Source organism: Scardinius erythrophthalmus (assembly GCF_964197995.2).
Source record: "Scardinius erythrophthalmus genome assembly, chromosome: 5".
Lineage (NCBI taxonomy): Eukaryota > Metazoa > Chordata > Actinopteri > Cypriniformes > Leuciscidae > Scardinius > Scardinius erythrophthalmus.
Window position 1 is genome coordinate 37,669,694 of NC_138225.1, and position 13,251 is coordinate 37,682,944.

The window sequence follows — 13,251 nt, forward strand, 5'->3', positions numbered from 1 at the left end:
CATGCCGGGCGGTCTTGCCAGTGACCCCGTTCAAATACTCACACATGTAGCCTACGCGTATAGAGTTGTGCATGTGATAGGCTATGTTTGAGAAACGCGTTTTTACCAAGTTTATTTGAAATGCGGATGAAGAAAAAAGTGAAAGGGAAATGATTTTGACCTCTCCACACTGATTGATTACTCAGTCATCCATGCAGTTTAATGGGATCCATTCAATTGGGAAGGTGGAGCACTTGGATGAATTAACATATTCCTTTCCCCCCTCAATCTGTGTTGAAGTGTCTTTGAAAGGGGCAAGGAAAGGGGGTCGTGGCTTAACATTATAAAGGAAAAAAAAAATAAGACAGCATTGCCGTCTTGGTTGGTGTTGAATACGCGTCTTGACAGGCTTTTGTAAAAGCAAAAGACCGGGAAAGATCTCCAAAGACGAGCGCTATTTAGTATTTTGAAATAATCAAATCCCCTATCCATTGACAAAAAATCTCTTCTCTCCACTTGAAAATGAAACTTTTGCCCATTTACACTTGGCTCCTATGCCTTTTGCTTTTTATCGTGTGCTTGGGATCTGAGTGTGGGACTCCACGGCGAATTGCAAGGTCTAAAAGAGACTTGGTACGCATCAGGGAAGCCAGAAGTACCTTCCCAGGAGCTTGTGCCACACGCCTGCCTCGGGGCAAACGCTCACTTCCCGGGATAGATCGGCGCTCCCCTCGCCTGTCACAGGCGGGGGAAAACAGCCCAGGTCGGCGGAGGGCTGTTTACTTTACCGGTCGAGGAGACCAACTGCGTCTGAAACCCAATGCAGAGGTGCCAAGGGGTAATTTCACCCTGGAAATGTGGATAAAACCTGAGGGTGGTCAGCGCTCTCCAGCTGTTATCGGAGGTTTGATTTGCTTAATTATGACTTGCATTATATTCACTGCAGACATCATTTCATAGTGTAAGTGTAGCATGCCTGCGCTTCATAAATCACCTCCAGCTTTCGAATAGTTGCATAAACACTTGCCACTAACACTTCTTTATATCACTTTGACTATTTATGAGCATGTAGCCTACTGAGAATAGTTCACAATAACTGACCTCTCCAAAGACGGCATATGGAGATGCGCCTTTGCTGTTGTTTACTAGCAAAAACTCTCTTGGGTTTTTGCATGCGATTGGCAGGTTATCGCCACCCAACTTTTGGTTGCATCTTGTAGTTTTAACGTTGCTGATTTAAATTGCGTTTCTTGTTATCAATCTTTGGACGGTTCGTTGTAATATCGAGAGAAGCAATTGCAATACCCCAATATGTTGGTTTGATGTTTAAGTCTGTTACGAATGGCGTTTTAAGAATTGTATTTGTTTATTTATTTTTATTTTCATTTAATTTTGATTTTTTTTTACATCTTTAAAACGACAAAGTGTCTGCGAGAAAATTGCGATAGCGGCGTAGTCTGTAGATTTTTCTCTATGATGCTGTATGATTAAATGTCTGTCTCAGAAATCGCTTAAACAAATACGTCATCCCTTTGATGCATAGGCTACTGTGCTTCTTACGTGCGCTGCTCTGCATTAAATAGGCTACTACATATACACCCTATACCAAACTGACATTACAGCGGATTCTTATTTTTCTTTAGTCATAATGTATGCTTATTCTTAATTGTGTGTTTTATTTTAAATATGTCTTTTTCAAAGTATGTATTTCCCACTAACGAAGCGCTTATAGTTTATAATCGAATAACAAAATTCGTACGTTTATTTTTCTTGAAAGATATCCACTTAAGCACATTACGCATTATTCTTATGAGGATGGAGTAGCATATGTGGGCGTGTTAGTTGCTCGGTTGTTGTTTTTTTTTTTTTTTTTTTTTTTCTTCAAACAAATCTATGTGATTTCTTTTTTCCCCCTCATCCCTTCTCCAGCCAACAGAGAGCGTAATACCCGTGGAGTCGGTTTATGAATCCCGCGTGCACCCTATGAACCTCTATAGCACGCAGTTTTGTGGGAACATAAACGAAAATGTACTGTAATGACACAAATCAAATCATTCTTATTATCTCTCTAAAATGCTTGGGGTCACTAAAAGTCTAAATAAAAAGCAAAGCCACGTGTAGTTGTTGAAAATGTATGTAAATTAATAGATTTGTTAGCTGTAATTACCAGGCTCCCTGGTCTCTAATAGTTTCTCTAAAATGCCATTAGAAATCTACAACAGAACCACAGTGCTTAGTCTGTATTTTCACAAACACCGCATGTTTATGCTTATAGAAATTACATTTAAAAAGTACATTTTTTAAAAAAACATTACAAGATTAAAATTGTATAAATAATGAAATAAATCATTCTTAATTAATGAGACATGGACATGCAATTCAGAGGTAGATTTCAAGATGTATTATTTCACTTATAAATCATAGACTCAGGACACTGAAAATGAATGTTATTGCATACAGTTGGGTACATTGTCTTTAAATAAGCTTTATATCTCCAGAGAGCTGCATGCTAATGGATTGATTGAATACATCTTGTCAGTGAGTCATCTAAAATTAGTCCACTCCTCTGTCCTCACAATGATCTTCTTAGTCACAGTAACATTAAGAAGCAACGAGGGGGCGCTGGCAGAGTTTATATAGCTTCTCCTACTGCGCATCAAATACAGATGTTCAGCAAATTTCGCTTTAAACAAAGCATTAAATGTTTGTGGTCCATGCAACTAAGTTGTGGCCATCAGATTGACTGTTAGGTTTTAACCCACAAATATGCTTTATTTGTAATCAGGAGTCTTCAGGTATAGGAATAAGAGAAGGGAATGCTTTAAGTGTCAGTCCAGATGGAGGAAGCTATAAAATTAGTGCCTTGTCCATCCTTTCTTCAAGTGGTTTTGTTATTGCTTCTTCTTGTAAAGATATTACAGTCCTTGCCACAAAACATCATGGAATAGACTCGGCAGTGCAGTCAATCAGATCCTCAGATGCAAGAACGCTGAGCACACAGAGAGGCACTGAGCCTATTCTCAGACAGATGCCTTTTTTACTAGAAGTTTTACAGCATGTCTGCTGACGTTAAGCGGCGGCAACTGTTCATCTGAAATTTTACGCAGTCTGATTTTAAATAGAAATGTTTACACTTAACTTTTTCTTTCATTGTTGTCTTTGAGGTCTTATAGTACACAGTGGGATGGGATATTTTATGGCACATTACAATAAATTAATAAGCACCTCATAAAACTGTCAATAGCACCACTTAGAGGTTTGTAATGATGGCCATAAAAATGTAAATATTCAATTATCATGTTACCAAACAGGATGATTTATGTTTGTCTTACGTTGTTGTTAAATGATGTTTTATTAACAAAGTTCTGGAGGAGCACGTTCAAATAATCAAGCAAGCAATCAATCAACTCATCAAACAATTACCATGTCTACCCTATCAGCATGAGAGGAAGCATATATATATTCACTCTGTCAACTCACCTAACTTCCTTGACAGTTTTCAGCATCCCTCCACCACCCCGACTCCTCACTCTTGGCTTGTTCTTTCACAGCCAGGAATACGGGGGGAGTACTCTGGGTTCGGGCCAAATACCGAGCCCGGAGCCCTCTCCTCGGACAGCACGCCAAATACGCATTTATTCTATCTGACTTATTTGTAAGTGTGAACTCGTGAACAGGTATTTTATGTTTCTGTAATGGTAATGGATCCTTTAGGAGATTTGTAAAGATGTGAATTAATAATATAACTGTTAATAAATAAAAACATATTATATAATAAAAAAATATATATATTTTATATATAAAATCATTCATGTGTACTGATAAATAACAGTTTGTCTTAATTATAATGCATGATGTAAAATATAATAAATAAATAAAAATACTGCAATCTATTTTGTTTATTTTACTTGAGAAGGATATACTGACCCCATAGCCAACTTAAAACTAGTCTAAAAATTAATTATAGCCTTAAATGTTTTAATAAAGGTCTATAGACAGTACAGGTGTATATAAACTTTTCTAAACAATTGCTACGCTTGTGTCTTTCATTTCGTAATGCTCACTTTGTAGTGCTCTGTCCATGGTGCTGGATACTGAGATTGAATGAATTCAAAATGGATGCTTTCATGAAATATTGGAAAGGATTACAAGGTACACCATATTCGGCACAAGGAGCCAACTGCATTCATTTCCAAAATTTAATTTTTCAATGACTGGATTGATTTCATTAAGTTAATTCGCAAAGCAAGCAACATTATATTTGTGTGCAGGACTTTTCCCCCACTCTGTTTATCATACATTAGTATTTAATGCATTATCTTTAAACTATTTAAAGCTGTGGACTGTTGTTTTTAATGACATCTCTATGGTGATCAATATAAAATTAGCATTCTCTAGAGTTTCCATCCATCCATTTATTCATTGAACCCCCATCACTCTACCTACACTGAGCCCCTTGCATGTCTAAAGTTCGGGGCTGGCAAGAATCGTACCTGTTTGTTATTTCCAACTTAGTGGTCTCATTCCAGGATTTCACAGATTGTAATTTCCTCAGTTTTATGGCACAATTTATTTTTATAGATGTTGGCAGTGGTTCTGCTGGCAGCCTAGAAGTGAGAGGGAACTACATGCTCCTGTCTGCTCTTAAGTAAGGCGCTACCGAATGAATGATCTCTTTAAAGTGGTCAATCCTAGCGGTCAAAAGATCCTCTTGCTTTCAGCTTCACTTAAGGGGTTTTAAGCAATTCCATCCAGATGCATTTCCCAGTTGCAGAGGCATGTGTAAATTTGGAGTTATGTTACATATTGTGTGTACTGAAGTAGTAATGTGGTATAGTAATATTTTCCTCTGCTACCCTGGTAACGCTTTACTGCTTATTCGCCCTAACTGAGTTTCACCAATTACCGCTAACAAACACCGCTGTGGGAGATGAGAGATTTCCTCATGCAGAAGACTTAATGAGGGTCACTAGATCTTCACTTTCTGTCTTTGACTTCAGGTTTCATTGCTCAGCAAACTTACTGGATTAAGTAAGCACTGCTGTGTGGATTTGTAGGGCTTTTTGGTTAAACTTTTAGAATATGCACTGTATCTGATTTCTGCAGTGTTGAAGTACAATGATTCAAATTAAATCCTCTTTTACGCACTCTGGATGATTATGAAGGACGCGTACCCATTAAATGTAAGAATACGTTTCCTTCTGGAGCTCAGCATATGGTTTCCAAATGAAACAGGAAGAAAGGGTTTTAGAGCCCCAATCATAATACGCACTGTGCCGAAAAAGGACCATTTCTGATTTCAAACATCCCTACTGTTGAGGCACATTTCAAGAAAATAGACTGAAAATTCAAGTAACCTTTGCTCTGTTGATACAAGACCACACTGTCTGGGCCTGATTGCTAGCAGATGCTTCCTCGTAGGCCTGTAGTCCTTGGACTGGACTGTTGCAACGATTTGATCATGGGAACCACTGTGTGTTCCCCACTTTTCTGGACAAACACATAGTTTTTCGTCACTCTCCGCATCAGGCTGCGGTAACTTACGCGTTGTTGCGTCAGTCAGTTTGCTGAATTACAACTGTGCACCTTTTATTATACTTCAGGATAAATCAATATCTGCTAATTGTGTCTCTTGACCAGTAAATATCAGTACTGATAAAATATACAAGTCTAAAAGAACATGCAATTGAAAAGCTAATTTAAATCTAAATAAAAAGTTTTAGTATTTAGGGAAATTGAAAACAAAAAAATAATAATAATGAAAAATGTTAAATATTTAAACAAATTGGAAAGACATTGATACTTTTAACGCATAAGAAACTGAGAATTACTGAGACATTCTGAAATCTTTTCCCATTTTCACTCAAATAGTTTTGCTGATAATATGTTATGAAAAAATTGCGTTAAAATAAAAAAAAAGGTTATTTTGGACCCCACTGTTCTTAATCTGCTTATTCATGAATCTACTGCATGTCATTTTATTGCAGGTCTCTATGATAAATGTTTCTACGCGTCCAGTGATAGAGGATGGTTGTTTGGCATCAAAGCAGTCAGTGACCAAGCCAACCGTGACCCTCGCTTCTTCTTCTCCCTCAAGACGGACCGAGCCCACAAGCTCACCACGATTACCTCCAATGCACCTTACACTCCCAACCAATGGTCACACGTCGCAGTGACCTACAACGGTCTCTTTATGAAGCTGTACATTAACGGGGCACAGGTTGCTGTAAGCCGAGACCAATCCGGTGAGATTTTCAGCCCACTTACCAAGAAGTGCAAGGTGCTAATGATCGGTGGCAATGCACTGAACCACAACTACAGAGGTACAATGGAACGCTTGAGCTTGTGGCATCGGGCTCTGACTCAACGTGAGATCATTAGATACATGGATCACAGTTTGGGTCAGTTTGGTGACCTCTCTCAGCTAGTCATCCATGAGAACTTTGAGAACATGTCAAGAAGGTGGCTCACGGTGAAAGATGGTAGCTTCCCCAGGTTGGAGCATTCGGACCGAAGCCTGGCGGCTGACCTCAGTGACACCGCACTGAAACCTCCACCTTGCGGACAGACTGTATGTGACAACGTGGAGGTGATTACAAACTACTACCAGCTCTGGAGCTTTCGCAAGCCCAAGACTGTGCGCTACCGAGTGATAAACGTTTACGATGATGACGGACGCTGGCCGACGATTACCGAACACCAGATCAACCTTCAGCACCAGCACTTGAACAACGCTTTCCGCATCTACAACATTTCCTGGGAACGAACCGTTCACAACGTCTACAACTCGTCATTACGTAACCGCCTAATACTGGCCAACTGTGATATCAGCAAAGTGGGCGATGAAGAGTGTGATCCAGAATGTAACCATACCCTTACGGGATTCGATGCCGGATACTGTAAGAGGCAAATTGCTCGCTGTCCCGAATACAAGCAGGGGAATGGGGTTTGTGACCCAGAGTGTAACTGGGACAATTTCTATTACGATCATGGGGACTGCTGCAACCCTAACACCACTGATGTCACGAAGACCTGCTTTAATCCTGCGTCACCCCTCAGGTAATTCACAAACTGCTATTTCAAACCTATTCAGTGACAAACACAGAATATGGCATACAGATGAATTAGTTACATAATGCATTATTCATGCAAATATTAGACTATGGGCCAGATTTACTAACAGCTCTCACACTTATTTGCCCTGTTTAATAAATATGGCCCTAAATCATGGGCAAAAATCAACCCTGTTAAGCATGACATATAAAATAATAGTCAGAAATATTTATTTATTTTCTGATTATGAAACTTTTGCAAAAAAAAAAAAAATTGTGTTGAGTCTCATATTTAGTACATAAGGCTTTTATGGCTCATATAGTTTGATTTAGGAGAATATGGAGTTATAATCGAGGAGGAAAAAATTTAAACAAATTTATTCAGAGATGAAACCAGAAAATTATGCAATTTGGAGCAGTTGCTGATATATAGCTAAAAAGTTAGATGTAATGTTGTAATGTAAATCAATGAGATCTTTATAACAGTCTTGCAGACTACTAACATAAACTGCATATAAATGTCAGTTATCACTTTATATCTCCCAATAATTTGTCTTGTTATCACTTTATATCTCCCAATAATTTGTCTTAGTAGGATGATATTTAACTGCTTACTTTTATGATCCAAGCTCTGTAGTTTTTATGCATACCATGACCAGAAGGGGGGCATTTTTAGAATTATACTAAAAGTCCTTTTACCTGCTAAAAAGTATAAAGGTCAATCAGACGACAGAAGGCATGTAGTAGATTGTGTACAACAGGGTTTTCAGCAAAGTTTTGATCCTGTTCATAATTTAGATGCTTCAGAAATTTGTGTTTCAAATTGATCCTGTAGGCTTTACAGAAGGCATTTTTCACCAGCATGTATTCATTAAAAAAACAACAACTTTAAAATGCAATTCATACATACAGTGATTACCTCTTCTATAATGAGCATGTTTTTAATTTCTGAATTTAGATTTTTTTTTCATTTTCTTTACTTTTTTTAGGCATAAAGTAAAACATTTCAGAGTGATAACTGTCCTGATATCATTATAAAGAAAAAAAAGGCCTCATTAAAATAAATAAATTGTAATTACCTTTTTATATTGTAAAATTACATGTGGTGTGACTCCTTTTACTTGAAGAATTTTTTTTAACCTTTTTGAAAATATGAATGTGTCAAATGTATTAACGCATTCTGTATTCAAGGTGTATGGAAAATGTTACTTTTTCCTTGATGGTTACACGACATGACATTTTTAGAGTCATGTAATAAATGTTATTTTCAAAATCATATGAATCCAACATGAATGGCACAACTGGATTTGTCCCTTTCTTTATCTTTAGACACTCTTATTTGTCACTGAACCTTGTACAACAGTTCTTTCTTCTTCTTTTGAAGCTCAAGGTTAGAAGTTCATACCTGTTTAAAGATTTTGGAAGGGAACTCCAGGGCACTATAATTTTCATTCCTATGTGTGAATCTTTCAGCTATTTGAATTCCGTTCCATCAATGCATTATGGCGTGACGTCTTGAAAACGTCTTACTGTTTAACCGGAGTCACGAGTTTTGGAGCATGATTCAACGTATACAGGGATGGATGCAGTTTGAGGGACAATAAAACACCATGAAGGATGAGTCTCTGTCCTATGGTTTGGTGCGCACCGTTTGGTGTGTCTGTGCTAGTGAGTTTCAGGCCTGTGCTTTTGTGTTTCATGTATCCCCAGAGTCCGTTTTGGCACTGATTCAGAGCTCAGCAACCAATCACGTTTTACTCTGTGGGTGAAATTAACTACTCTCGTGGCGACCAGATGTGAAGACTGAGGAGATTCTAGACATAGTTCTCCTTTTTTGTAAGCTTATAAAAGTTATTTGATAGAGAGTAAGTGGGAATGGAAACTATGTCCCCCTGGACAAGCAGGGGAGCCAATCACAGCTTAAAGCAGAATCTCCAACACTATTACTTACAGCATTAGAGACTCTTCTGGGAGTCCTGCTCAGGAAAAAGAACCTTCCAGAAATATGTTGAGGTTGTGGGGGCACTGGATACTGTTAGGGTAAAGCACTGTATTTGTTCTCTAGATGGTGGGACAAACCAAAGATCTCTTTTCCGCTCTTCTCCTTTCTCAGCAAAGGCTCCTGTAACTGTTTTGTGACATACATTGAGGTTTAGAAGTCTGAGACTACTATGACAATCTGGAATTCAAAATTGGATTTAAATCTGGAAATAATCAAAGCTTTAGAATTTTGAAAAAAGTGAACAAAGAAACATTATGAATAAATGTTATAGTAAATATAAATATTTAAGATTCACCACTCACCAATCAAATATGTAATTGATCATGTGACTCAAATCAGACTAGAGAACATGATCATCCGGAAGTGCTGTCAATAAAGCAAAAGGGACTATACTAAAAACCTTCTGAAATTAATGTTACTTTTTCAATACAACTTTTCACTCAAATCATGCTGATAATATACGTAATTTGTTATAAATGTAATAAATGAAGCATTTTCACAGGTGGACTCTTTTGAAACCCACTTAATGTCTGCAGCAGATTCTTGAAAGCAAAACCGCTGATTATCATTTAGTGCAGTTTAGTGTATTTAATCAGAATAAACATGGACATTTAAGGACAACTAGAGATCTGTGCCAGATTAAAAAAAAAAGAAAAAAAGAAAGAAAGTCATGTCAAGGTCCAAGTCCAAGATGAAAGTTTTATTCTCTGGAAACAGTAACTGAATAGGGTTGAATGATTGCATATTTAATATCTGTAAATTGGAACAAATTAAATATAAAAGGCATCACTTACCTTTCAGATGTTCTATAAATTAAAATAGCCTATAGGTTCCAGGTTCATAACCTCATTGCATTGTGAAACTGCTCGTAAATTACATAATCGTATTGCTTCCTGTCCGTCTGTGGTTACAGATCCTTAGTTCACTGTAGTTGTTTTTTGGTTGCTGTAATTGCAGTTTGTCCTGTTGATGTTTGTGTGTTAGATGTGACTAGAGCCTGTGGTCAAGCGGAGAGCACTCCAACTTGTTTGTTGCTTGTTTTGATTTGATTATGGTATGTCTGGAGAGCTTTGCCGAAGGCTGCATAACGAAGTGATTTGACATTCCTTTTTGATTGTACAAGAATGCATGAACAAAGAGTTGTGCAAGAACAGAACAATGAAATAAAATGCTGTGGTGAATAGGCTATGTTTTTGCCTACAAATCATGCAGATGTCAACTTTAAAATCTGCCATTTTGTCCTTTTAATTAATAAGTTTAAAAATGTCAGGGTTTTATTAATCCTGTTTTTTCATATATGTATTGTTTCTGTAATGTATGTGATATATTGGGTTTTAGCTAATAATAACTTAGTTGCTTTTATCTTAAAACAAAAAACAAAAAATTTCAGTTACAGGTTGCTATTATAACATAGTGTTAGTTGTAACCAGACTCGGACTCGAGTCGCATTTTAATAGACTTCAGACTTGACTCGGACTCGACCTGAAATTACTTCAGACTTGACATGACAAAGTCTTGAAAAAAAAAACTCAAGTCTTTTATCATTAACTACTACTACATATATATTTCCTTACGTGTCATGTAGATCGGACCCTTGTAATAGAATTTGATTACGTATGTCTATGTATTGCACGTAAACTCCAAAATGTCGACATCGTAATTTTTTATGAGACATCGTATCCACAAAGGTTAGTCACATTAACACACACACTCTCAGAAAAAAAGGCAGAAAAGCTGTCACTGGAACGGTACCCCTTAAAAGGTTCTAATATGTACCATTTAGGTACTAATATGTACACTTTTGGTACCGATATGTACATTTGAGGTACTAATATGCACTCTTTACGTACAAATGTGAACTTTTTGAAATGGTACTGCCCCAGTGACCACTTTTGCACCTTTTTTCCTGAGAGTGTAGCTAGCTATACTGTGCTGTAGCTCCATGGCTCATTTGGAAAAATCTAGCCTTTAAACCTTGCACTATGTTTTATCAATCTTTTCGTAGTATATGCATCTTTTCTCTCTCTTAATGTGTCTATGAAAGAGATAGAAAGAGGTTGTGCTGCTTAATATGTTTGTGAAAACCATGATAGATTTTTTCAGGATTCTTTGATGAATCTAAAGTTCAGAAGAACAGCATTTATTTGAAAAATAAATCTTTTTTTATATTATACATGCCTTTACCATCACTTTTGATCAATTTAATGCATCATTGCAGAATAAAAATATAAATTTCATTAAAAACAGTAGTGCCTGATTACACAACGTTGTGTGGCTGTAAACAAAAATGGATGGCAGTGGTGTAGCAAAATGGACAATTGCCGGTAAACTAGCAATGACAAAAACGCTTCAGGTTACGTACGTAACCCTGGTTCCCTGATAGGGAACGAGACGCTGCGTTTGAGACGCTGTGGGAACGCCCTGCGTAATTGTGTCGTGAAGCACGTGTATAATCAGTCCAATGGAAAGACGAGATGTCATAGGTGGGTGACATCATCGACCAGGAAACTATAAAGCACCCCTGAAACCAGACCGCGTTAGCTTCTGGTAAGCCTGAAGCAAGTCGATCAGGGCATGCAGGAAGTGTGGCAGGCGAACGCAGCATCTCGTTCCCTATCAGGGAACCAGGGTTACATACGTAACCTGAGACGTTCCCTTTCAAGGGAACTCGAGCTGCATTTAAAACGCTGTGGGAACCCCATACCCACTACGCCATAATACCAAATGCTCGTTCTGTGTGAAGTCCTTGCGCACACTAAGAAGCAAGCAACCTAGCCCCAGGAGTGGAGAGGTCTAGATCATAAAATCTGACAAATGTATGTGGTGAGGACCAGCCCGCCGCATTACAAATATCCTGAAGAGAAACTCCCGAAATTAAAGCCTTAGAGGCAGCAATACTCCTCGTAGAATGGGCCCGAACAGCCAAGGGTGAAGGCTGTTCGGCCGCTTCATAAGCAAGACAGCCTCAACTACCCACTTGCTCATTACCTGTTTAGATGCAGGGCAACCTTTCTTATGTGACCCGAAGCAGACAAATAATTGCTCTGATTTACGCCACAGGGCAGCTCTGTGAACGTAAGCATCCAAAGCCCGAACGGGACATAACAGATTAAGGTGGAGGATAAAAGTCCTGCAGCACTATTTGGCCCGCAACATTAGTAGGGACCTTAGGGATGTAACCCGGTCTAGGGTGAAGAAATGCCTTCACCATACCAGGTGCAAATTCCAAACATGAAGGAGCAACCGACAAGGCTTGCAAATCTCCAATTCTCTTGATAGAAGAAATAGCGAGAAGAAATAAAGTTTTTAGAGTGAGGAACTTTTCTGAAACCTCAATGGGCTCGAAGGGAGCCAAAGCCAGGACCTCAAGTACAATGGCCAAATACCAAGCCGGTGCTCTAGAGTGTAATGCAGGTCTCAACCTCAATGTACCACAGAGAAAACGAATAATCAGAGGATCTCTCCCAAGAGAAGTGCCCCCCAGAGGGGTGTGGTAGGCCGATATAGCTGCCACATATACCTTTAAGGTAGAAGGGGATAATCCAGCAGAGAAACGGTCTTGCAAGAAATCAAGAACTGTACCAACAGGGCAGTTAAGAGGATCTAGGTGATGTTCACCACAGCAGGCAGAGAATAATTTCTATTTCAGTGCATAAAGTTTTCTCATAGAAGGTGCTCTGGAATGGAGAATGGTCTCAATGACCTCAGTCGAGAGACCGGATTCTATAAGCCAGGCCCCCTCAGAGGCCAGGCCCACAGTTTCCACAACTCCAGATAAGGGTGAAATATTGTGCACAATAAATTCTCCCATTGAATCTCCATGGGAGAACGGTCTAGAAGGGACACAAGGTCCGAGAACCACACTCGGGCCAGCCAGTAAGGGGCTACTAATAGCAGACGGGCCCCTTCCCGGCGAACACTCTCTAGAACACCCGGAAGCATGGATATCGGGGGAAATGCGTACAGTGCGTACAATGTGTACAATCGCATCCAGTCAGAGAGGAGCTGGGTGCCCAAGGGAGAACCACATGGGACAATGGGTTGTCTCTGGTCATGCGAACAGGTCGACTTGAGCTTGACCAAATTTCTCCCAAAGGAGCTCCACCACCTTGGGGTGAAGTCTCCACTCCCTGGGCCTCAGCCCCTGCCTCGACAGGATATCCGCTCCCAGATTCTGATGCCCCGGAATATATACTGCCCTGAGTGACAGCAATTTCC

At 39.0% G+C, this 13,251-nt stretch overlaps 1 protein-coding gene across 2 annotated transcripts in view; it reads left to right on the forward strand.

Moving 5' to 3' along the window:
* The first annotated feature begins 372 nt into the window (after positions 1-372).
* Positions 373-13,251, forward strand: part of pappab (pregnancy-associated plasma protein A, pappalysin 1b) — a 120,747-nt gene continuing 107,868 nt past the window's right edge. For both annotated transcript variants that reach the window (XM_081367174.1, XM_081367175.1), the window contains exons 1-2: positions 373-883; positions 5,967-7,038. In XM_081367174.1, coding sequence (XP_081223300.1) covers positions 502-883; positions 5,967-7,038 — 1,454 coding nt within the window. In that variant the 5' untranslated portion in view covers positions 373-501. The remainder of the gene's footprint in view (positions 884-5,966; positions 7,039-13,251) is intronic.